At 39.3% G+C, this 27,188-nt stretch overlaps 1 protein-coding gene across 2 annotated transcripts in view; it reads left to right on the top strand.

Annotated features, from left to right (window-relative positions):
• The window catches only part of FGD6 (FYVE, RhoGEF and PH domain containing 6), a 74,903-nt gene that overhangs the window by 13,005 nt on the left and 34,710 nt on the right, over nt 1-27,188 (top strand). For both annotated transcript variants that reach the window (XM_055710735.1, XM_055710734.1), the window contains exons 3-5: nt 15,965-16,112; nt 19,576-19,643; nt 19,736-19,766. In XM_055710735.1, coding sequence (XP_055566710.1) covers nt 15,965-16,112; nt 19,576-19,643; nt 19,736-19,766 — 247 coding nt within the window. The remainder of the gene's footprint in view (nt 1-15,964; nt 16,113-19,575; nt 19,644-19,735; nt 19,767-27,188) is intronic.

The following is a 27,188-nucleotide window of genomic DNA, read 5'->3' as shown; positions in this document are numbered from 1 at the left end:
GGCCAGGCTTTTGTGTTCTCCCTAAATAGCATCATTTACTGTGTCTGTTGGAGTTTGGTAACAGATGAAGCGTTGTTTTGACCCAATACAGTATCATTTAACCTCTTAACTTCAGCGACTCAGTTGGTCTTGCAGATCCTAAAGATTTATCTCAAACCAGCAATAAGGATTTGAATTAAATATGCAGACTCTGTATTTCATAGTCCCCAGCAAACTTCCTTACACTGTTGAGAACATATGCATAATGACAAGAATAAATGAGCTAGCTTATAGATAGTCACGTTTAACTTCATGTTTCACTGAGAGATACTAAGCTTCATTTCATTTTGGATGCGTGTGTAGCAAACACATGCTCCAAAGAATCTGAGAGCTGGCTGTTCTTTAGGGGAGCATATCCTTTTATATAGGATGAGACAGATAAATTTAATGGTTGGACTTGATGATCTTAAAGGTCTTTTCCAACCTAAATGAGTCTATGATTCTATGATTTTAAGTGGTATCCTGTCTTAATAACTGTTTATAGAGTTGATATTCTCAACATTGGACTGTTTGATGGAAAGCATGAAGCCTTACCACGGGAAGCAAGGTTCCTGGTTATGGGCTCGATATTTGTAGATTTATTCATGTGGCTGTTGCGTATTTTTCTTGTTTACAGTGGAGTGTTTCTTGGTTTTGTCTTTGGTATACTTGACGTTCTTGACTGAGTGATTGCTTTTTGTTTAAGTCTAATCTTCAGCTGTCTTTTAGGGGTTTTCACTGCATTCTCTTGGTATACTTTTGATTTGATTTACCCAAGAAGGGTGAGACCAAACTTAAATAAGGATATGTTTTATGTGTTTATGCTATCTGTTTTGGTTTGTGTTGTGGTTCTGAATCCAGGTGAATGCTTGTATTTTCTTTAGGAAAAGAAGAGGACAGTTTTGCTGTATGAACCATGGTAGCCATGAGACTGCAGTTGCGCCTTGAGTAAAATTCTGTAGTTTTCTTACCTGGCTGAGTGTGTGAGATCTATTCCCTCACCACACAAACCTTGCCCAGTACTAATGATGATTTAAGGGTTTCAGTGATCTCTTGCACCCTGGCACGTCTGCATCTGTAGTTGCTCCCTAAGCTGGATGTTCTTGACATAACTGGGTTTGTGGTTTTCTTTAAAAAGCACACAAAACCCCATAACCAGAGCACTTTATGTAAATGTTTATTTTAAACTAAATTATATTGTTAGAAACTACCTTAGCAGTTAATGCATGCAGTTACTTCAGTAGATCCTAGGAGCAAAGAAATCCCTAGGAAAAAAAGGGAAAATAATGGGGCAGTGGTCTCCTAACCCGGTTCAGCTGCTGCTGGAAGAGCAGGTACAGGTATTCGCTTTTGCTCTGGCTTGGGAGGTGTAAGGGTCCTTGCCCAGATGGAACCAGACAGGCAGCTTCTCCAGTTTTCCCATCCATTGTTATCTCAAATCTTTTGAAGCTTCTTTATCAATGTCATCTTACCTTTTCTGCATAGTTCTTTAAGAGCCTTTTATCATTTCCTGGGCCAGGTGGTATTATAAAACCAGTTAAAGAAACAGGCTGATGTTACTGAAATAATTACGGCTTGCATTTTCCCCAGCCTGTCAGAACACGCACTTAGCTCTTTTTTTTTCCTAGATCATGGCACATAAAACTCCTGTAATGCACTGCTAATGGGGATCTTAAAGCAAATTATCTTATGATTAAAGCCGATGTACAAATGAGATTGTTCTTCTGAGAAATTCGTAGACTGATTGCCTACACTTCTAGTCATAATAACACATACGCAGTATATTAAGTCTGAATGCCAGGCTTGCCATTACCAGAAGTGTTTAGTGGTGTTTTTACCTGATGTTACATCTCTTTCTGGAGGAAGAAATAAAATTTTCATAATGTACGTAGTACTTCGATGGTTGCTGAGAAATTTCATCCCAATCCCATTTGATGAAACCATTATGCTTTAATGGAGCATGGACATAGCATCTGACACTCTTATTCTAACTTGTATCTGAATTTAATAACACATATAATTTTGTTTGCTTGGGCCTTCTCACATATAAATGCAAATGGTGGGCTTGCGTAATCAATGGTGGATATCAGCTGTCACTTACCACTTGATTTTTTGAGTTACTAGAAGGGAGGTTGACATCAGCTGAAGGTGGGCTTGGATCTGAAAGGAAGAAAACTAGGGTCCTGATACGGGGTGAGCAACAGAGCTGGGACAGGTGCTGCCGAGGGAAGACTGAAGGGTTTTTCTTGTGTTCAGTAGTTCAGGGGAATATTCTCAACAAAGTAATGACAATACCTTGGGAGCAGATAATCCATGTTTTGTTTCCACTATGGAAAAACAGTCTCTTGAAACAGCTTTTTAAGGATGGTTTATTTTATCCTAGCCTACCTGTCTGACTACCAATTTCAAATGGATAATTAAGATTAATGTGTTATTCTAAGGACCCTGTAAACAAAATGAGTGAAGAATAGATGCTGTGGGATGAAAAATTTACTGTTAAATGTGAAAGATGTTTTAAATGTAATTATCTAGTTGCAGATAACAGGGGAAGCAGCTCTTTTGGTTTGGGTCGTTTGGGGTTTTTTTTGAGAAATGAATGGTTCAGGCCTGAAAAGTGAGTGCTGCTTGGTATGGCCACAATGCATTGTAATGTTGTCAGAGACTGGTAGTTGTAATGGTTCTGTTTTGAAGGGACACCTTTTTGTTTTGTTGGGTTTTTTTCTTTCTTAAAACCTCCTAATGAAAGAAATATTTATGCATTGGCTCTCCTCTTTTCAGTGACAAACCTTTACTGAGGAGAACAGCAAAATTTTCCTTAAAACTAAAAATAAAATTGAGTATATATTTGTCCAGTAATCTAAAGATGCAAAGGAACATGCGCTGGAATGTGTGTCATGCTGCAGAAGACAGAAACTTACACTTTTCTGGATCTTGTGGGCTTCCTTTTGGTCTTTGTTACATTGTTCTAGGCAAGAGAATTGTACTTCAGGTTGAGCGAGTCTGCTCCTTCACCCTTCAGGGAATAGCATATTGTATTTACTGACTACTTTGGACGGCGTTCCTTCAAAATGTTGCAAATGTGCATGACTGCAAATTGATTTTGACAAGATTTATAGCTGTGTCATTGTGATTGTGGCTAGGATTTATCTTTGCAAAGGGCTGGGGGAGTACCATGTGACAACAACCCTTTTTGATATCTTCATGTTGGTTTAATTAAATACTGCTTCCTATTTTTCCCACCCCTGTGGATTTAGAATAATCCATTGGTATTTTTGTAAGCTTAGGTTTTTTGGACTAAATTCTGCTTCGGTGACTGAGTCCCCACAGGTCAATTAAGTGTCCATGAAAGCTTTCCTGGAATATTGAATTTAGTATTGAAATCTGTGTGGTTAAGCACTTTGATAGATATTCCTCTTTGATGTACTGAACTTTGTTAGGGTTGAGACATGCTTCTGATGAGCAATATTGTACCAGATAAATGTGGTGGTGTTTAGAGATTGGCTGCATTAGGGAAGGGCTTTTTTTTCAGTTGTAAAATCCCATTCAGAACCACTAAATTAATAAAATACTGTAGGGTCTAAATGGCATTTAAAAACAGTTTTGAAACACTTATACTGAGATTTGAATGCGCAAAATAAAATTTAGATATTGAAGGTGTTATATTTATACATTAAAAACCACATTTTCTTTTTATTGAAGGATATAACTTCCTGAAAAGTAGATGCCAGGTATGTAGATTTTTTGGATTTCATACACTACTAAAAGGTGATAGTGGATTACTTTCTGCTCTGAGGAAGGCAGGTTCCTTTTCCTCCATCAGCTCTGCAGTCTTGCCATGTGTTCAGTCTCCCCCTGTATTCTAGTTGGCTTCTGCCACCCTTAGTTGTTCATTAAATTCTTTCTCCACAATTGTACCTCAGGTTTTAGTGGAATAGCTTTGATAATACACTGTTTAGGTTTCCTATCAGGCTTCCTTATCTTCGGTCATGTTATCACTGGCTTTCTTTTTGTATTCTGCTTCCTTGAGCTTGCCTCTTTCTCCACACCCCCCCACACCCCCCTGCTTTCTCACGTACATGTCATGCAGCTGGCAGGCTTCTGCCAGTTCCAAGGGCTTGTCAGTAAAGAGTGAGTCAGAAGGCTCAGATCTCTGCTTCCCATCCCCTCCAAGGCTGAATACAAAGCCTATCTGGCAGTCTCAGCTCTGGTGCTCCGGAGCAGGGAATGGACAAAGAAATTCTTGGCTACCAAGCATAAGGAATGTGCCGTTTTGCTTCTACAGATGGTGAAGAAACAAATTCTGTAATGAAATTAGGTGTGTCTAACCAGAGTCCAAATCAATGAGAAACTGAAATATTGGTGAGAAGTGGTAGTGCTGTTGCTTGGGGATACTGATGTTCTGACACAGGGACTTTGGGAAGGAATTGGGTGCATGCAGTGGTGGGACTCTGATCCTGGGGCTGTATGCTGCTCTCTGGAGTTCCTTCTCTTTCCTGAGGGTTAGTAAAATCACTGACCTTGGGTCTGGAATTACTCTATTTTGTAGTGTCAAGTTAATTATTTTATACACTACTAGGATAGCCTGTGAAACTACATGAGAGACAGTGATTTTTTTTTTTTTCCCTTAGGAAAGCATGTGCAGTGTTTTGGGGTTTCTTCCCTTTCCTTGCAAGAAACTTCAAGCAAGTCAGTGTCTCCATGTTCTGCTTCTCCAGTAAGAGAAGTTTTCTTTAGTTTTGGGATGTCTTTTGGTTATACAGCTTTACAGTTTAGTCTGCTATACTACATGAAATAAGATGCATGTATTATAAGAAGGAGATATGCCCTTTGGGACAATACTTAAATCTTCTAAAGCAATCTAGGGGTATGCCAATCCATCCCCTCACCTTTTTTTTTTTTTTTTCCTAAATCAGACTAAATAGGAATTTCTTGCTTTGAAAGAATCTTCACCCATTCTCATCCAAATGTTTGAGATGAGATGATTTCATCTGTTTTGACATTGGGGAAGATTCTGAAGTCTGATGCTCCCCTCTCCAACGAGGGAAAGGAGTTGGAGAACTGTATTTTTCTAATACCAAGTCCATTATTTTAGTATATAATCCAGTCTTGAAAAGGTTTGAAAGGTCTTACAAAATGAAAACAGTTGGAGGATCTCCAAGATTGTAATGAAAGAGAATTTCTGTCTTTGGTATTCCTTTCATTCCTGTTTTCAAGAGCTCCCTGTTGGTTTTAGTAAATGAAAGACGTGGGTGAAGCAGGTTGATGTGGACACGGCACATAGGGAAACTTTTGGCAGGGTTGGAGGTGCCATAATGAAAGACTTCTAACTTACTGGATGGCATTACAAGTGTTACATAAAAACAGATGTAGTTCAAGTTCTTGATATCTTTTCATGAAGTGTAGTCAAGGCTGGGTGGGGTGTGTTTGTAAGTATGAGACGGGGAAAGCTGACCGTGGCAGCAGCGATGGTGATGAGGCAGCACTGCTGGGGAGTGCTCCCTGGCTGCTGGGCAGATCCCTTTGCCACTCTCCAAAAGATTTGGTGCTTTTTTTGTCAGTCTTGTGCAGTCCAGAAAATTACATCACACTAACCTTGTAGCCCGCGCAGTCCATCTGCATTAAGAGCCATTTTAAGGGTAAACTGTGCTGTCCTTTGTTTCCCATTGAAGAAGTGCTCACCACAGATGGCAAAAATGTCTTAATTGTGCTGTTCCCATCGATCTCCCTGGTACAATACAAGGATGTCCTCGTCTTTCCTCCTGGTGACGTCGCCTCAGCTCAGCGTGTCAGCCCTTCCCTTCAGCTGAAGGGTGACTTAGCATGATGTGGGGGAGCCTGAAGTAAGCAAAGCAGCACAAAAAAACCCCTGTGTCCTTTACCCTGCTTCCTAACCCACCTGTTTATGGATAACAGGAACTCAGGTGTCACATACTTTCATAAATTAATCTGAAAAACTTTTGCTTTCCTCTTTTATTCTGTGTTTGTTTTTTTCCTAATTTTGGCACTCTTCATATGTATTTCCTTTTCCTTAAAATGGGAGAAGCTAAGGTAACGTTGTATATTTGTCACTCTACAAATATATGGCATTTCTGCCTTGCCTCTGACATGCACACTCTGTCTCCAGTTGCCAGCAGTGGTATAAATTGCAGGTTAACACATAGCTCCAGAGAGTATCGCAGATGTAGAATGGAGAGTCAAATGTGACATGAGAACTGATGAAAGACCCATTTATATGCTCAACAACAGCCTTTTCCTGTGGGTTTTCTTCAGTGTTAGCTCAGGAAACATTTTTGTGAAGCTTGGTGGTACTCTGGTTTGTATGGTGATATTTTAACTGTGGCAAGGTCTAATATAATTGTATATGTAAAATAGTAAGATTTTGGGGGGCATAAAATGAATGTTGGAAGAAAGCAATCAAAATATTAACTTCAGTTTCTATTTAAATATCAACAGTTATATTAATATGCCTCATTTATCCAACATCTGTATTTGATCAATTTAAAGATGTTTTAACGAATAGACATACAAAACCGTGCAGCTGTGTTTTTTCAGACAAAATTTATGCTAAGGAATGCAGGCTTTATTTTAGATGCTAGAATCAGAGACATTTCTTTTAAAAATACTGAGTTTATGCAAGTTTTAATTTTTCTTTGAAATATCTTCGTGCTTCACTCAAGCAAAGTGGACTAAAAAAAAATCTCTTAAGATTTTTGCCTGTAAATAAATAAAAGGAGTTTTTATCAAAACTGCTATTTTGATAGCTACAACCTGAGCCTTATGGCTCAGTGATTTCAACTGTGCAGAGTTTGGTGGATTTTTTTATGTTCTGTTTTTCCTCCCCCAGTGGTGTTCCTGGGGGCTGGATGTTCGGTATTGATTTTGAGATGAGCGGAATAGTTTAGAAAAAGTGTCTAAATCCCATTCTTCCTCTAATCTGTGCAAAAGATTAGAGGAAGAGAGTGCACAAGTCCAATCTTGCTAACAGCTCAGTTATTTTTTACAGGTAGTCTGTGCTGGTCTCAACCAAACTGTTTCAACCTCTGTTTTCCAGCAGCCTGGAGCCGCATCAGCTCCCACACATGTCGGCAGTCGTGTTAAGTTAAGCAGTTAAGAGTTAAGTCACTCCACATTTATTTTAGATCTAAGTCACAACCTTTAGAGTACTCTGCTGCTTAGCACTTTCTTGTCATCTTCTAGCTATCCAACACATAAAATTGGAGTGCAATAGGTTGTGCACAGCCCTGATTTCAGGGATAAAGTCACCCAAAAATCATAAAAACAATGATGAATCAATATAGGAGATATTTAGGGCCTTGCCTTAATTCTGATTTTAGTGGAGGAGTAGTAGTTATACAATGGAACTCCATGGTAGCTCTGGCAAGGTGAAATCAATTTTGTTTGAAATGAGTATTAATAGGAGGTTTTGTTCTCACTTGGTATAGGTTTTCCCTTTCCTATTTGATGTGTTTGGTTTGAAATTTTGTCACATTTTTATTATAGTTTTCTAGAAGTCAATTTAATGTGTGCTGGAGTTGTGTTGTGGTTTTTCTTTTTGTTCTGTGACTGGGAAGTAAAGTATTATTTTTCTTCTGATCCTGCTGTCTTTTTCCCAATAAACCTTTTCCCACTATGTGTCTGTTTTGTGGACTGAGAGAAGTTAGAATAGCATGTCCTGATTGTAAATGAGTGCTGTATTTTGGTGGTCCTGATTTATATTCTTTATCACTTCCATGCCTGGAGCTTTTTTCCAAAGGTCTTGGCCATGAGCATTGCAGCTCTCCCTATGAAATGAGAATTGGTGATAAGGGAAGGCAAAAAGCTGTAAATTCTGCGAAGACTTCCCTGTTTACCTACCTGAGAAGGCAAGTAATCCCTCACAGCTTTGGGTGGTGGTGGAAAGAACTGATGCAGCAACTCCTTCTCCTGTACAAGTCTCCAGGCAAGGATTTAAATCTCAGGGGTTCAGCACAGTGTTTCACTTTCCAGTATCAATGGTTGAAACTGTCCCCTTGTGTCCTCTTCGATTATGTTCTGCTACACTGGCATGATCTCCTTTTGGCACTTTTGCTGGGGCTGTCCCAGCAGAAGCAGGGCAGTGTGACTGTGTCTCCTACTTGTCATGATACCAGCTGTGCCGTGCTGCCTTGGGAGCTGCACTGGCCTGCTGCGGGCACCCGTGTTCTTGAAGGCTTGTAAAACTGAGATCTCTCAGGTTTTTGGGGTTTTTTTTGTTTGGTGTTTTTTTTTTTTTATTGTGGCTTTTCTATGGTGAGTGTGGAAACATCTGAAGCATGCATGTGTGTTTATGTTGAGCTTTCCAAGGAACTGAGGAATTGTCAACAAACGGTCTCACTGAAGATGCCTCCCTTGTGCATGGGAGGCTGCTTGTGGCGAGAGCGGTCCCCTGGGCACTTCCACCCGCGGGAGCTTGTGTGTTCAAATCGCAGCTAAACATGGAGATAATCTGAGAGCTGTTTGCACCTTCTTTAAGCTGTGCTTTTTAAAATCGTGCAAAGAAGTATGCGCAAGACTACTGATCAATAGTGTGCCTGAAGTAGGGTGACTGACACAACGGATTGCTTAAAAAAAAAAAAAGTACAAAATTTATTAAGTGTGAAACACATATGACAAATGCCTTACTTTTTGCTTGGAATGTGAGTCAGATTTAATTTCTTCTTGTTGAGGAAAGAAAGAAGTGCTGTCTTGGCCTGAGGATAACAAATGCTAAACTAAATGCTGCTGGCTACAAATGCTAGGATAACTTGGTTCCAGCAAATCAGGTATTGCAGTTTGCAACATGCTCAGCCAAGTACAGAAGAAGCTGCCAGTGGCATGATCTAACAGGCTAAATATGGTGGCAGCTCTCAGCAGTGTTTGTGATATTCGTCTTGCCCAGAAAACCCAGGTGTGAGCAGGGAGTGCCAGGGGTAAAGACCAGAACAAAGAGGGTAGTTCTTGGCATTTCTTTTGGCAGGAACAAACTCCCAGCATTCCTACCTGGCCTCTCTACAGCCAGCCCGTTGCCCAGGAGGTAGCAGGCAGCTTTCGAAGTACAAGAGGCTCTGAACCAAAATCCATTTCAAATAGATTGTCTTAAGCTTCTCTTTTGACAGCATATCACTGTCACCAATGATCCTGACTTCCTATAAAAAAATATAGACGCTTGGGCATGCATACAGTATGTATGACATTGTTTAAAATAATGCTGTTTCAATTCTTGAAGTCTTTAAATTGCAACTGGAAAAAGTAACCTGACGCGCACAAAATATTTTCGAGTTGCTCAGCTGGATGCTGGTTGTTTCTGTTTTCTAGCTGTGGTTCCTGAGAAGTGTTTATGTTTGTAATTGTATCCTTAAAGTTCCCTAACGGGCCTGGAGAGAATATAGCACAACAGTTATAAGTGATGCAAATAATCATGGATTCATTGGTCTAATTTGTTTGCCTCTTGTTTTGTGGTGCTTTGGTTTTTTTAAAAACTGTTGTAGACGTCTATTTCATTCCTCGGCCATGTCACCAAGGAAGGATAGCTTGCAAAAGGCACTAATGAATCTCACAGATGCAATCTCTTCAGGTGGTCTTAAAAAATATAAATAAAAGGGAGATCAACATTAAGTGTCTGTTGTGTTCCTTAGCATCAGATCAAGAAAAATTCCTGGTCTATTGCCTTTTGTGTTGTTATTAGTCCTAATAATACGAAGGACTTACTAAAATCATTGGGCTGTCACTGCAGAAGAACAAATGGCATAACTTTAATGCTATCATGTAAAACACTATTTGAGAGGACACCCTGCTGTATTTCACTGTGAAAAAGCACCATTTTTGGCAGAGAAGTTGAAGCCCAAGCAGCTTGGATACAATAAGGCAACGAGTCCCCAGTGCTGGCAGCCAAGCCAGCACTGTGACAGCCGCAGCAGTATCCACCAGCCCTTTTTCACACAGTCCACTACACCTAGAGAGGAGAGACAGGATCTCGGCTTCAGTTCTTTCCATTGGTGCGTCTGTCATTAAAGCAGAGGTGACTGATGCTGTAGGAATAACTCAGATAAGTAAGCCACCTGGTCTAGGCTGCATTTCATCCTCATTTGCTGCTTAATGGTCTGGTATGCCTGAAGGAGAAATAAAAGCAAGGGGACGTGAAGAGGACAATGAGGGAGGGGATTTTTTAGCTATAATGGTAGACAGTCACCATTGTTCAGAGAATCTGAGGTTTTAACAGTGAGGTGAATATGATGGGTTAGGGTCCAGGTGCATCTGGAGTGATTTGAAGTTCACCTTTATGCTTGCCAGACGAAGTTCACCTTTACGCTTTCCAGACAGGTTTGCAAAAGGAAACATGCTGATGTTTGCTTCTTCAGGATGGTTGTGGAGCAGAGGTATTGCAGCAAAATGTAACTCATCCAAAAAGTACATTAATTGATGCCTTTATTAACCTTGCTGATCACTAATCCTGTCATATATCTTCTTAATATGTCATAGGAGCTCACTAGTGATCTTGGTTGTATTCATGGTTATCTTTGTGCTTTGCCAAGTGTGCTTGCTTTCCAGAACTGGTTTCCTTTTTTCTAAAAACTTGCAGTAAATAAGTAATAAAGACATTGAACTTAAATAAAAGTATTAAATTAAAGCAGAAGGAAGTTCACAAAACAAAATCAAGGAAATTAACCAAGCAATAATTTCATTTTTGCTTTGGCTTTCCAAGAACGTCTTCTGTTGTCTTGAGCACCCAAATTAGATAATTGCTTCCTAAGTTGTTTGGGGTTCTTAACTCGATTTCTGTATTTACAGCCCTTTCTACCTCAAAAGAGATTCTGAATTTAGATAGGAGCTAACAGAAAAGATGCCATAGGACATTTTTTTCTCCTTTTTAAAGTCTTTTATCCTCAGGGTTTCCCAGAAGTGCACAACTCTCATCCATTGAGGGAATCGGTCAGTGAGGCATGCTGCCTTACCTACAGCTATTACAAGTGTGAGGCTTTATGAAAAAAATAAGTAAGCATGTCAGCTACTGACTCCGTGGAGAGCCAGTGTGCTTTTAGGTCTTAAAAAAAAAAAAAAAAAAAAAAATATTTAAAAAAAAATAATAAAAAAAGAGCTGAATGTGTTCCTTAATTATTGAAATTGATTGCAGGGACTGATGATACTAAAAAGTGAAAATGGATGAACAGCAATAGTAATTGTTGTCTCTCTGGAGGAAAGTGAGGTTGCAAGCAGCTGTGAAAGGATTGTGAAATGCTGTAACAGTACAAAAAGAATTTGAGATGAAATATTATAGTAGGGTATGCTTATTGGCTCTCTGATGTTTTGGCGTGTATCTTGTAGTTGAGTGGGAACTTCAGTGTGTGTAATTTTGCCTGTATGACGAAGGCTTGCTTTAAAAATTAACAAACACCGCCACCCACAAAAAACTGCAATGAAATACTGGAGGAAGAGGCAGAAGAAGGATAAAGATGCTGGGACACTCCTACAAAACAAAGAGTGGAATGGACACTCATTTTAAAATAACGGATGAGAAAATAATTGAGCAGTGTGTTGTGTGCAAGGTTCTGTTTATTCAGTGTTCCTACGTATTTGTGATTACTTACTGTAAGCAGAAAAAAAATCTAAAAATAATGAAGATCATAAGGAAATGTGTAGCATTTCCTTGCCACAAGTAGCAGCATGGCTGAATCTATTTTAAAAAATACGTTGGAGCTGTGGAAACTTGCTTTTTAGTAGTTATGGTGATGCTAACACTTGGAAGTAATTCCAGTATACTATAAAATACTTAATGTTGGGGCAGTCCATGGCATATAGTATTTCAAGCTTGACTGAGATGATTCAGAGAGATTCTGTCCCTTCTAAATGAATTGGGAACTGAGACTGAAATGTTAATTGTGACTTCAGGCTATAGTGTCCTATGCAGTGTCTGAATCAACAGTGCCTACAAGTGAAGCCTTGAGTGTATTTGAAGCTTCTGCAATAATACAAATAGTCTGAACTAGTCTTGATCATCTTTTGAAGAAATTAGAGAGTTTTATGCTGACTAGGATTATTTTTCTGCTGTAATAGTTTGATAGCCGTTCTTAAGGTTTGACAGTTTATCTTGCTGTATGTCTTACTAGGACTGGCATGTGTCCTTTCATTAATATTTTACTACTGCATTAGGAAAATACAGCACAATCTATGTCCCATAAACCGCTCATTCTGAGGCGAACTAACGATCCCTTCATTTTATGTGTCAAATAAAAAAACCCCACATCTATATTTAGGTAACTTGTTCACAAGATAGGGCAAGGTATTCTTACTCAGTGGGCAGCATGGTGAGTTGGCAGTGATGATGTTTCACATGACCGATAATGCAGAAGTCTCTCTTGTAGTGCTGTGGGCAGGACAAAGAACCGTGATGAAGAGGGAACAAGATAGAGATAGTTCATAGTATCCCCAAAATACCGATCAGAAGAGCTGCTTAAAAATAACCATTACTGCATGCTTGTGGTATTTTGCAAAAGGGGAATTGACATGTGGCAGAAAAGATTCTGTTTAAAGATTTACTATAAAGGCTACAAGGGTTTCACTTCATCCAGAGATAACTTTTGAGAGAACTGTATATACACTTACATTATAGATTACTTCAGAGGTCAAAGTACAGAAAGAGCAATCAGTAAACACAGAACTGCTTTCTGTTTCAAGAAAAAAGCTGTGGTATTTGTGATGGCGTAAGGTCCAAGGAGAGGCACATGTTCTGTGGCACATGACTGATAAAGGCAGATCAACATAGTGACTTTATCACCATCTCCTCTGAGGAAGAGGACACAACCAGATTACCCCTAGGAGTGCATCTGTCTGTGGCTACAATATTGTGTCCTATTCCTGAACTGGTAGCTTGTTTGAGTCTGGAAAATAGCTGGATGTGAACTGGCTTTTGATCATTAATCATCTAATCATCCATGTGGGTTTAAAAAAAACCAACCACACACACAAATAAAGAAAAAAAATTAAATATAACCCAACCAAAACCCACTCAACAAAATATGTCAGGTGGAAGAACCTGAGGGCTGTGTTAGGCTGTGAGCTGAGGAAATACAGGATAAAGACAAACGGGGATTACTCTGATGTGCTTGACTGGTGGGGCAGATATCCTAGGCAAGATTTGGTATATGGTTCTCTCAGCTCTGTTTGCTTTAAACAAATAGTATGCACCACAAAGGCAAGAAAAGGAGCTTACTGCTTAAATGTTGTTGTGATTCACAGGAAGAAAAAAAATGTAGAGTGGCTCTCATTTGTGAACACTTAGTAACCATCCTAAATCATCAATAGTTAATTATTAACATTTTTTTAGTAGTTTTCTTACTGAAACTTTCTATTAGATAAGCTGATTAATCTTTCATTTAGAATTTTTTTTACGTAGCACAGGTCAGCTACTTTGATCCTTATCCTTCAGTGGTGAGGGGGTTATGTTTGTGCAAGCAGAATACGGCCTTAGCTAGAAATGTGCTTGTTTCTGACTTCCAAAAGGGCAGGTTTTCTAAAACTTGTAAGTGTTGGCGTGGTTGTCCTGAAAAATTTAAATGGAAAATGACAGCAAAATCTGGGAATGGGCATCCTGTAGAATATGCTTAGGCAAAAGAGCTGTGATTTCACAAGTGTGAAAAGTTTCATTAATGGAAAGGAATCTTAGTTAAAGGAAATTAAAGTAGCAATTAAAACAAATATTAAGGCTAGGAAAAGGGGCAATGAAATGTCCATTAACAAAAGTAATATTTAATGAATAAGTGGCTAAAAAGTTAATTCCCTTGTGGTTAGAGATAAAATGCTTAATACAATGGGGGGAAAAAAATAGCCCAGATCAGATGTAGATTCAGTGACAGATGAGGATGGTTAAACTGAGTAATACAGTAAAGGAAGGAATAGTAGTAGTTATTTCTGTTGCAGGTTTTTACTAAAGCGGGGGGATATATCTACCTCATGTAATGCTACAGATGTAATAAATATGTTTGCCATCTATAAAATGAAAGGATCTGAAATGGCATCTGTCAAAATAAACATTCTCAGGCCAACAGGTCATTTGACTGTGAATTAGATAGACTAGCCAAGGAGTTTTCTGGATTGCTGGAGTTAACAAGTAACTGCAGAAGTCTTAGCGTCCTGCTACTGTGGTTCCAGGGAAAGCCTCAGTCAAAAGCTGCTGTTTTGCCTTCCCAAAGCTCACAGAGGCTCACTGGGAGCCGTCCCTGGCATACCCTATGCACTGTTGCCACCAGCAGTCATCTCTCTGGTGGCTGCTCTCTTCCCGTGTGAAGCTGATAATTTCCAGACTGAAATAAATGGGTTTGCCTGCACCCCGGGTGCTGCAGTCTTGGCTCAGGGTCTCATTTGAACTCTGTGATGAGCTTGCAGTCGCCTTCCTCCCCCCATTGCATTTGGTTCTGGGAGACAGTAACTGCTTGGGTGTTTCCTGCATCCTTCCTGTGTTGTCTTAATAGAACCAAGCTATTTTTAATCTTTTCCCTGTCTTCGTGGCTGACCGAGGTCTGTGTGCAGCCCAGCTTATCTTGTTTTCATCTTTAAATACATTTCTATTTGTGATAAGCATTTGTGTATCTAGATTGTTGGGGTTTTTTTGTTTGTTTTGGTTTGGGGTGTGTTGTTTTTTTTAAACTCTGCCTTGAGCATTAAATAGTCAACACCTTGCTATGGCTGCTGAAGCATCCTCACACAGCTGGTATTCCTTACTTCTGGTGTTCAGGTTACTGGCAGCCACCTCCCATGGGATCCATGCTGAGTGTTTTTTCTGGTAACTGACAGTTGGAGGTGGTGACTCTCAAAGAGTTGCCCTCCATCCCTGCTTTCTTGTGATTCAAAGTTAGGCAAAGAAAAGATCAGTCATAACCATCCCTTGCGTGGGGAGGCAGAGGGCAGCTATCTGAAGAAGTGTGTAGCCCTGACAGGTGTTGGCTGCACAAAATGAGGTGTTGATCAGCATAGTGAGATCTCTGCTGGCTGCAACAGCTTGGGGACAAGGGTTTCTGGATTTGCTTTTTGCTTTGGAGGATAGTTAGTAACATCGGGCTCATCAAGTAGGAGCCCAGGGATTTGCTGTTTCTGTGTAACTCATAACTGTGAGTTCATGCTCAGTTTCCTCTAGTCTCTGTTTTCTTCTTTATCTTTCCTTACCCCCTTTTTTATTTTCTTTTAGAATTGCATTCCTTAAATCTCTACCGAAGTTGTCAAGGCTAGTTAGAGGAAGAAGGTTGTGCACCTGCCTCATGCAATTTCCGTATTGCAAATACGGCTGAAGCTAATGAAGAGAGACGTGAACAAGGTTATATTTTATAGCTTTGACAGCTACCTGGAAGGTGTCTATCTCAGGGGGATGGGAGTTTTTAATCACAAAAGATTCTGCTCTCTTGTTTTTAAGAAAAATTATTGGACAGAACAGTTATAATATTGCCATCCCTGATGCAGTTGTTTAGCGTATGTCCTGAGGAGCAGCCCTGTGTATATATACAGACATCTAAAACTTCAGACAGAAAGCTCCGGTCTGAGTACCATATCTGGAACAAGTCATGATGCCATGAGACAGAGGAGAGCAAAACGGCTGGGACTGTTCTTTATCCTTCTGACACACAGTGCAAGTGTTGCACCATGCATGTGCATAGCAGTAAGGGGATAGATTTTAAACTTTGCTGTCAGGCAAACTGATGGACAAATGTAACATAAATATTCCAAAGGTACTGTGGCTTTTGTTTGCTGTCGGCAAGCATTGTATCAATACCAGCATAGATGAAACATTGCAGAGTTATGAGTCCACTGTGGAAAAGCCTACCATTGTTGTCATCTTCAGACCATCCACTACTGTTTTCAATGTTTTGATACCAAGTAAACTGTTTATTGTGGGGTAAACCAGAAAGTTTTTCACATAAATAGGTATGGTATATTTATTGACTATACATAATTTTAATTTTAGGTCCTTAGAAGAACACCATGATCATCCTAACGTGGTAATTGGAGATCTTCAGTCAGATGAAGAAGATATCATGAACAGTTCTGATGAAGATGATGACACAAATTCTGATTCCAGCAAAGGGGAGCCTGATCCTCAAGAAGATAAACAGGTATCTTTTTATCTTTCTCCTCTGAAGCTATTCTTCACTCTTGCGCTATTTTGTAAGTTGTAACCTGTTGGGATATTTTCAAATAAAAGGCATTGAGTCAACATTACTTTATATATTTATTTTCATCATTCTTATTGTTTAGTGGGCTTCTGTTTCTAAAATTTTAATTTAGTATGTGTACATTAGCCTGATATTAAGAGGTCAACTTTAGAAATATCCCACTACAAAGTGTGTGTTGCCTGGCATATTTTTTGTTAATCTTTCACTGAATTGTGGAGCTCTAGACCTGCCTACCATGCCCCTCTAAAAATGCTACGTGCACAGATTTAAGTTTAGAGATCTTCAGTTTTGAGACCTGTAAATACCTTTTAATGAGGCTGTCTACGCCTCACAGATCCTGAAGTGCGGTGTCTCTTCTGCACTGAACATTTAAAGTCAACCTTTGAGTTGTCAGCCTTGGTGAAACCCAAGGGAAGGGGACAGGTGAAGGTTGCAAGGTCTGAGAAGGTCCTTCTGAAGAATCTCTGGGAGGCTGTAGTTTTGCCTGGATGATCCTGTTTCAGGGGTCTTGGCCATGCAGCAAAGGCCACATCCCAGTAACCATTTCTGTGCAGACAGCTGTCTTGCATTTGCAGGTTCTGCATACTGACCTGCCAAATCACTGCTTGGCGCACAGGGGACAGGTGACTGAACCAGTTTTTAATTCTTCCTTTTCAATGGCATGAAACACAAAGATCTCAACCCTCTTTTCAGCCTTTAAGTTCCTTAATTCACTCCTTTGGTGCTGAGGAGAGACTATTGGTGTGGCAAGAGAGCTGTCATCGTAGGGTTGCAGAGCCACCTCTATGGCCCTTGGGCGAATGTAAGCCACGCTTGGCTGTTGGGGTTGAGTTCTGACCTTCTGCTTCTGCAAGTGCCAGCTTGGAATCATTTCCCCTATTTTGATTTTATTTATTCTTCAGATGAGGAGCAGGAATACAGTGCTCACTACTTCAGAATGAAATTAAGTTCTGGGTGTCCTATCCCTCTCCTTGGGGATACCCACTGTCTTACTTCTCAGTCCTGGATGCCCTGACACCAGCCTGCCTTTGGACTGGTGCCTCTCCTCAGCATTAGTCCTGGCAGCTGTGTTTCCTTTGACAGGGATTATATTCGCTTCCTTTCCTTCAAAATGAATAATAATTTAAAAAAAACCACAACAAAACACGGAAAGTCAATGAGACTTTTTAGTGCTGGAAAAGAAGACCCGACGATGTGTCAAACCTGAATGTCATTTAAACAAACCTTCTGAGAGGAATAAATTGGGGGAGGGAAAGAGAGTTGAGGGGAAAGCTTGTGCCTGTGAAATTAATCAGGATGGTACCTGTATAGAAGCTAACTTACCCTGTGTGCCTCTAGAAGTGGCCTCAACCTTTCATGTTGGAGTTTTACAGGAAAGCATCCCCGTTAGGAGGCTTCTCAGGCAGGTTTCACAGAGCAATTCAGCACTTGCTGTGAAGCATCTGCTCATCGGCTTGCCTTGGCCGCCTGCGGCACGTGCAGCCGGCAGCTGGGGATTAACAACCAACTTCCTAACAGAGAGAGCAGCTGCAGAGGAGAGTGAAGCAGTCTCTGCATTGGTCATCAGCTGGGCTTGTTTCTATTTCTCCTTACCACAAGCATCTGGCTGTTTTGATGTGTTTTATCCATTAGAAGAGTTACAGGGTTCCTTTCCAGTGCCATGTCTGAGAGCCGGATTTGCATCCCTTCAGTTCTCCCATTAGAGACTCTCTTAGACCCAGAGTACCTTTGGCTGAGCAAATGCAAAGTGGCCTTTTCAGTGCCAGCTGGTACGTGAAAAGTCTTTCAAATGGGGTTGAAAACAGACTGTGATACTTCATTTTGTAGTTGTTTAGCGATAGCGTCTTGTTCTCAAAATACTAATTTTCATCTCATTTGCAACTGTCACACTGACAGTGATGGCAGATACCTTGCTGTGCATAATTGAGTTACTTGTGAATTCAGTCTCATAGGGAGTGTGTCAGCTGTGCTTTCTAAAAAGAAATGGAGGTCTGAGGATCGGTGTTACAGTTTCACCTGAGTCTGATTGACCCTTACTGGGTATTTTTTTGGAAATAAGTGTAACTTTACAAGTAAAATCCTAGCCCTGTGTAAAGATGTCTATGTACTATATAAAATAAGTAATGTATTTTGCATATATGGGATGCAACACCAAATTATTAAATTTATAAATTAATCTTAATTTAGTAATTTAGCACTGTGTCAAATTCAAATTAAAAAATATTTTAGATTATTTTTTTTTTTAATACAACAATATTATTAAAACCAATCTATGAATATAATCAGTTCCATGGTTTGATTTCCGGCATTTGAGGCTTGTTTCTAGGTTCAGAGAAGAACTAAAACGCCGGACAAATCTCGCAACATTAGTGCTTATGAACCAAAGGTTCATGTACCTAATGCTGCTGATACCTGCTTTTCTAGATAAACTGTTCAATGCCTATATTATAGTACCATACCTGATACAGCCTCCCCAGGACTTCCATCACACTCCCGTGTGGTATATCCTGTGATGTTTTAGTGTTCCTCACCCACACTCTTTCTTTGCAGCCCATTAAAATGAAAGCCTGAATATCTAATAGATGTGGTGACAGCTGGCAGCAGAGAAGCATATGGCAAACCATGAAAGCTGTTATGGAGAAAGGTGTTTTATCTGAGGGAAATTGTACATGGGGAGCTACACTGTGTAGAAAACACATTTGTATCCTGACACCTACCCGCTTTTGCTTTGTTACACCTGTTCCTTCTATCTGATGTTGAACAGTAGCATTGATTTTTTTGGAAGCCAAGCATGTGCGCATAAAAACCAACATTGCCTCCACAGTGTTTCAGGTAGATGACAAGGCTCACACTTCTACATCTTTGCAGTACAGTTGCTATGTATTCCAGCAGCTTCTTCAGTAGATTGCCAGAAGTTGACTTTTCAGTATGATTTTTTTTCTTTTTCCTCCTTTCATCTTCTTTTTCAGTAAAGAAAATGTGTATTTCATTTAAAATGTTCCTGAAACCCATTTGAGTTTGCTGGAAGTATTACTGTTGCTGTATTAATAAAAAAAAAATTGAAATAATGTAGAAATATTATCTGTACTTTACTACTTTTGCTAAACAGTGATCATTACTTGCTAGGGCTTCACTCTTTATGGACTTCAGTGCTTCCTGTAATAATTAAATAGACAGGCTCATAGCATTTTAAAAACTACTCTTAGCTAATGTTGTTTCCAGCTACAAGCTAAATTGATTTTTCTCACAGATCCTGAAAGTCTGGAAGATTTCAAAGCAGTATAAAATGTTTTTATTAGAAATAACTGTTGAATAATTACATTGAATTTGAGGAACTACTAGCTGGAAATGATCTTTATGACAGTTTTGGAAGGTGCATAGTATAACATAATTTTATTTGCAGAGTAAGGCAGCTGGAAAGAAAACAAAGGTTTACCATATTGCCAAGGAGATCATGAGCTCAGAGAAAGTGTAAGTGTCAATGCTAAACTTAACAGCTACTCAGTTTATTTTAATTGGGGAATTAAAATGTAACTATTTGCTTTTTCTTGCTTTTCTGGTAGGTTTGTGGATGTGCTAAAACTCTTGCACATTGTAAGTACCTAAAAAAAAGTTTCCTGTTCTATTTGTTTAATTTGTTAAAGTTCTGTGTTGAGGCTTTATTGTAATGAATGTGACTTTTTTTTTTTCTGCTGTCTACATATTCAAAATATGCTTAATTAGATTAACCTTTATAACTTTAAATTTTCAGATTTTATGTAGTGGATGAGTATTTTGGTGGTTCCTTCTGCATCTCCTTAATTAATGTATGCAGTCTTACAACTGAGTGGTGATATTGCTTGAATATTGAAAATGGAATACATATCCATTTATGTTAATCAGCATCATATTTATAAGCCAGCTTGTACCATAGCAACCAAAATAAAATCTTTGGTTAGAATAATTTCTAAAGTAGCAGGGGGATGCAGGAACAATTCACCTTTAGAAATGGTACATAAAAAAATACACATTCTTTAGGTAATTTAATTAGCTCTAATGGTGCATCCATCACCATGGCAGTATATTTTTTGAGGCTGCAATTCTTTGACAGATGCTTGCTTTCTGATAACAGCTGTGATTGTAGTACCTGCAATGTGTTGTCCACAGCAAGGGTTAAGTATTTAATCCATGCTTATGCAGACCAATCATTTTAAACATGCTGTGTTGAAGGTGGTAATAGTAAATTAATGAAGAATTTAGCTTTGTCTAGCTCTGGTTTTTCTGTTTTCTGTAGACTTCTGGGTGATGTGTGTGTGTTTGTACTATTTTGTGCCTCTATGAAATGCAAGCATAGTGATTTTTTTTTCCTTGGGCAATAGAAGTGGTTATATTGCAAACAGATGCTTTGGTCTATCTCAGTCTCTTGAGAAGCATGTTCTGTGAAACTGGGAACAAAGGCTCTTATAGATGAATGTATGCAGTCCTATAATAGGGAGATCTTTCAGGAAACAAAAAACTGACTACACCACTTGTTGATTCCTTTTTTGCCTTCCATTTTAGTAATTGATTTTTTTATTCTGTTCAAGCCTGGTTTTTAAAAGCTGGGTCAGGCAGTTGTGGCTAATATGTAATTTATATTTGACATGGTTTCTAGTAACAGAACTCAAACTTAAACACTGGTTAAAGGAAGGGAGTTGTCTACTGAGTATAGACAAGTTTTAAGCTATATGATTTTTAGTTACCATATTTTTCAGGCATATAACTTGTATCTTAAAGGAGTCTTCACTTTTCAGCGTACCAGTTTGTCAGATTATGTGCACGGTACTGGAAGAAAAGGCTGTTGGTGAGGAGGATGCAGGCAAGCAGAGGAAGAATACGGGAGAGGGAAAATAGGAAGTTCAGGAAGTTTCTGGCATAAACTTAAGGTTGTCCACACAGTGTAAACGTACAGTGCTATAGGATGTGTTTTGCTTTTTTTTCTTCTCTTTTTTTCTAATGGCTCAGTCACAACTCTCTTCATGACAGTATAATAGTGTCTAGCTGCCATATAAAAACCATTAGGAATGTTTTTGTTGGCTAGCAATAACAATTGACGTGTATTCAGCCTGGTCTAACAGAGAAGATGCTAGGCTAGGAGTCGAGGAAATACTTTGCCCATAACCTGTCTGTTGGCCTGTGGTAGGAGCCTTGGCGAGTGTCCTTGTCAGAGTGGGCACCAGTTTTGAAGCTCTGTGTGCAGGCATTCTTCGTTAAATAAAAATTGCCATACCTGAGAGAGCTTGGAATAACTAATTTTATTTTATTTCCACAGAGTAGTATGCTGTAGGATCTGTGTATGTTTGTTGCAGACATTATTAAATCTGTTTAATCATATGTTTCTTATGTGGATAACATTTAAACGTTGATAAAACTATCCTTTTTATTTCACATGCACTGAACCAGTTTGGCTCACTAGTTTCAAGTGTCAGGACTGCTAACTACCAGTCAAGCAACCTCTGATAGATTTCTGGAATTAAAACTTAGATTTTCCCCAGGCTGGGCTGTATTACCCACAGTAAAGATTTAGCCGGTCATGGGAGGCTCTGTTATACCTTCTGAACCATCTGTTGGTGTTTTCCAAAGAGTAAATACTTGAAATTTAGTGACTAATTCCACTAGCGATGAACTGAAATTAATAGTGTTCTCCGCAGCCTGTTTTACCAATGCCAGTTAATGCAGCTCCATGGCTCTTAGTACAGCCAGGGAACAGCACTGTTGATGTAAGAAAAATTGCTACTGCTTAGAACATTTGAAGTGGAGTCTGAAGCAGATGAGAAGGTGGGAATGTGACTGCAAACTGATTACAAGTACCATGGGAATTTTTTTTAGCATTTTTTTCTTTTATATTGACAAAAGTGGAGCAACCCTTCCAAGATAGCAGGGTGCCAGCCTATTTCAAGAGCTGTCACACTTTGTAAGTACACCTGACTACTTCTGTTGAAGACAGACTACAGAAGTTCTCTAGAAAATGATAGACACTTGGGGACGTTTCTGTAATAACAAAATAAGCTGGTCATAACAGAGATAAGGGACTGGCTTTGCACACTGATGCTCTGTCAAAGGTACATTCAAAGGTGAATGGGGCTACCTGAGGGAGTAATCAAACATCAGATGTCATCTTGAATTCTCTGTATCTCTGTAATTATTGTATTGCTTTCTTAGAGGACAAGATTCCAGTAAAAATGCTGTTAAAAACTTGTGAAAACAAAGGGGCTCAAATCAGACCAGCTCATCTCTATGCACCTTTGTGAGATGGTTCATGCATGGCCTCCAGAGGCTAAACAGGGGTTGAGAAGATGGGAGAAGTGCTGTTTCTTCCCTAAGAGCACTTACAGGAAAAAAACCCAAGGAACAGTGAACTGGGTGTAAAATCTAGGTGATGCAAGAGAAGCAAGCTTGTCACTACTGCCTGAGGTGCTCTGTGTCCATAAAACACCTGGTGTTTCCAGAAAAGGAGCAAGGTGGGATTGGTGCTATTTGTACTAGTATGTTGTGGAATTATTTGTAAACAGTTTGCTTTGCACAAGCAAGAGGACCTCCTCAGCAGCACCCTGCTGCTGTAAGGGTAAGCTGCCTGGCTTATTTGCTGTTCTTTTGTCCATTTTTGTTCCAAATGTTTTGCCAAAACCCACCACTCTTTTTGTTCTCCTATCCTGTTTGATTTTGTTTTCCCTCTGCTGCTATGGTATGGGCAGTGAGATTTCTGGGCAAGCAGAGGAACGTGCTTTTTGGGATGACTCCTTCCGCTGCAGGGCTTAGTGTATCACTGTGCTGTGTGAGCAAAGAAAAGGTCAGGCCTGTGAGCTTTTACCTGAGCCTTTAGATCTGGGCTTCTGACTTAGACCCCAGCTCTGTCCTAATTAGGGCTCTGAGAGCAGGTAGGCTGTTGTCAGGAGGCACCTCTAACTCTTCTGCAGCCAAAAGATCAGTCCTTTATTGAAGGCAGGTAAGAGGCCAAACGTGTGTGTCCTTCTTACAAGAGTGAGAAGCATCTTACAAGATGCTTACAAGAGTGAGAAATTCTGGTTTAGTATGTTTACATTTTCAGAAAACAATTGCAAAATTTGTATATATATACACACACAAACTATATAATAGTTTTACATGTCTATAAAAATGTATACTTTTTAATATTATGAACAATAATTCATAGTAGATTTGGAAAAATAATGTAGCCTGTATACTGAGAAATAAAATCGCTATGGGTATTGAAGCAAAGAAAGTCCTGACCTCTGGTCCTGGCTTACAACTGACCTGCTGTTTAGCTGTGGAAAATTCTGTCAATCTCAACTCCTTTCTCTCCACTGTAAAACTTCAATATTTGACCAGTCTGAGGTGAGTATGTTGATACATTTCTAGTCATGAAGTGCTGTGGAATTGCTGATTGAGACATTTGACAATGAATTGCAGCTGTATTTATCTTGTTAACAAGGCTAATGAAATAGCGTTGGTTTGGAAGGAAACATTGTTCTACTACCCAGCCTATTCCTTGAAATCACATTCTGGGAATGTGCCACAGTCAAATAATTGATTTTTGTAAAAAATTATCTATCTTATATTGTTTAAGACTTACAAATGATTTTACTACTTGAGAAAAAAGGTGCGGAACTACTTGGCCGCTTTCCAGAAGTGATCTCATATGTTTGAAAAATGTCATGACCCACACTTAGAGTCTACATTAACTATCATCGTAGTTTAACTTAACAGTTTATGGCTAATAGTCTAACCTCAGTTAAGACTGCCTGTTTATATTTTAAATAACGTATTTGTAAAGTCTTCTGTAGCAGTATTGCTAGCAGTCCTGTTTACAGTTTGTCACATACAGCAGCTTGGCTGTTCCCCAGAGTGTGAAACTTCCTCCCCTTCTCTCCTCCCCCTGCATAGGGAATTTGTGTGTGTGTGTTCCTTGAAAAGCGTCCAAATGCAACCATATTTTTTTCCTTAAATTAAACTGATATTTGAGCTATCTGCAGGTGTATTTAGCTGGGAGTTGTACCTCAGCAGAAGGGATTATGGTTTATTTTTGCTTTACTGATGGTATGTTCTAGGAAAACGGATCCAAGATGAATATTGGTTGAAGCCTTAGGAAGAAAACACGTGACCACACTTAAGATAGTGTCGCTTTTTCTCTTCTGGTTAAATTCACAAGAAGTTTTAATTTCACCCATTTGAAATTATCTTAATTCAGCTATTAGATACCTGAAGGTGCACTGAACCCAGCCAGCAGCTGAGTGAGGGTTTAGCCTGGTCAGCACCTACTTTGGTTTACACCTGAATGTGTTCCTTCGCTCCTTTGATGCAGACAGGTTGCTTTGCTGCACGCTGGGAATCCTCCAGTGGAAGAACCGAGAGGGACTGTGAGTCAGGGCCTTTGCAGAGGGGAAGTGCGTGGGCTGATCACAGATGATTCACAACAGGGTCAAAATTATTTCAGATATCACTGCTCTTTCTTATTTAAGGAAGCTGCATTGAAGGAGGGGTGGGAGGAAATAGAAGCAGCAATGGTGGTATCTTCCTCAAATATTGTTTAAAACCTGCGCAGCTCTAGGAGGAGTGTTTACTAATAGGATAAATAAAATTCTTTAAACATTTTCAAGTTGGGAATGCTTTATCAGACAGTAATTCAGCAACAATATGTACTCAGAAGCCTTCAAAACTGCCTAAACTAGATTTTCATATGGACAGGTACCCAGTGGGATGCTGTCCTAGTCTAGAAACTAAGACTTTCTGGTTTGGAAAGAATGTGTGTTCCAGGGATGATAAGGAGTGCTGTCCTCTTGAAGTAGCTGTGTGAAGACAATTGCCTTTTGCAGTAAAAAGTGGTATCAGAAGATTATTATTGGACCAGAATATAATGTAAACTAGAAACTATAAACCAGCATTTCAGAAAGTGCATAATAGCCTCCCTCCTTCTGAAAGGAAAAATTATCCTGATAAGAAGCTGGTATGATTCAGTATAACTAGCATAATCTTTTGTTTTCTGTCATACAGCATATGAAACTTTTTGTCTGGAGCTGCAAATGGTGGTTTTCAGTGAAATAAGCACATTAATTCCAAAGCATGACAAGGCTTTTTTAATGAGTAAGATTGTAGTATTTGAAAGGCTCATTTTTAATTAGAAAATCTCTGTCTTTAGGATTCGCTGTTATGGATTGCAGCATTGCTTCAAACAGAATAATTTCTAGGACTACCTAGGCGACTGTCTTTGAACACGCTGATGAAAGCAATGCTCTTCAGCAGCGTTATATAGTACTATATGATAAATATGTTTGAAATATGAATCACTTATTGCAGTTATATATAGATATCAAGACAATGTATAATTTGCAACAGTGATTCTGTTTTGATGTAGCAGTGTAGGGATTTTGTTTTGGAAGTGATTAGATTCTGGTGCATTAAATGATTATTAATGCAACTTCTAAGTCACCCTTAGGAGTGAAATTTCAGAATTTACTTTTTCAGTTAACGTATTTTACATTTGGCAATTAAAACAGACCTATTCTGTGTTTTGTCCTTTTGGTTAAGAAATTACTTTCTCAGAAGGCCAGCACCTTCAAGTGTAAACACTGTTAACTCCTGTCTTGTTATGTTTTACTTTTCCTACTCCCACTCCTCAGGCATGTGCTCTCTGTTTTCAGCTCTTAAGTTTATCTCAAGATGAACTTGGCATGACAGTTACTTCACACCCACTGCCAGGTTAAAAATAAATCTTAATATGATTGCAGTGACAAATTCATTGTACTGCTTCTGTAGTGAAGACTTGATAATTTTTTTTTAAAAAGGAAAAAGATAAAAAAGCATTGAAATCTAGCTCTTTTGTTGTTTAGCAGGCTGGTTTGCATCATTTGAAAGCTCCACTTTATCTGTCTTCCCTGCGTTTCCTCTCTGCAAGGCTTCCTCCATTTACTCAGTTTTGGAAGGGGAATGAGGAGAGTGATGAAGCAAAGTTTTGGTTGGCTGTTTTAATGATAGTTTTTCATGGTATGATCCAAAGCCTGATGAGGCTGATGGACTTTGAATCAAGCTGGTGAAAAACCAAATCTGTATTTGGAAAACATCCTGCAGACTCTTTGAGTTCTATATCTAGAAGTTAAATAAATGCTCTTAAACTACAAATGACATTCCTGTCTTATCTACTGGTGCTTAAACCTGGTTCCCTGCTCTTTTATTGTTTGGTCAGGGAAAAGCCTGGGTTGTTGATTATGCTACAGACAAAACTGCTTTTCTTTTCCTTATGCAAGTAGCCTTATAACATTCAGACAAAATTCTTGTTTCATCCCATGGCAAAGTACATACAGTGTATTGTGTGTGCATGTGATTTGGGGGTTGGGGGAAGAATATTATCATAATATGATGATGCATTTTACATGAAGCTCTTCAGAATGCTTCATTTGAGCTTTTGCCATTGTAATTCCATGTATCATTTCAGTGTTAAGCAATGCCCTAGGGTCAGGAAAACCCATAAGATGCAGCTGGTAGTTAACCTATGTGTCTGTAGTCTGCACAGAGGATGTAAACCAGAACATTTCCATATGAATAACACCATCTGTTTTTTAACTCCCTTGCATTTAGTTCTCAGCCTTCCCCCATCACAGCCATTGCCCTGTATCTCTTTTCAGTTTCTTGTCATAACTCTGCCCAGTCACAGCCTTCATGACCCAGAGGGTCACAAAGCAAGAAAGTGTGTCTGGAACTCACGTTGCCCAGAGCTGATGTAATGAGGAGAGAGGGCAAGGGAAAATTGAGGCTTAAGTTTGAGAGACCCTAAATAGTGCCAGATGCTGGACAGATGAGAGAGCTGGTAAGACCTGTAGCAGTAAACCTGGGGAGGGGAAAGAGGGAGCTAATTTTTTTCCTCACCACCCCCCCCCCACCCCACCCCCACCCCCCAGGACTATACAGATTTTCAAAGGCAGGTATGGAACCCCTGCACATTTAAAATGTAATTCATCTTTATACTTACAAACATGTTGCTGGTCACCTTTTTTAGGATGCATG

Source organism: Falco cherrug, chromosome 5 (genome assembly GCF_023634085.1).
Source record: "Falco cherrug isolate bFalChe1 chromosome 5, bFalChe1.pri, whole genome shotgun sequence".
In the NCBI taxonomy this organism is placed as follows: Eukaryota; Metazoa; Chordata; class Aves; order Falconiformes; family Falconidae; genus Falco; species Falco cherrug.
This window is presented reverse-complemented; position numbering and strand designations above follow the sequence as displayed.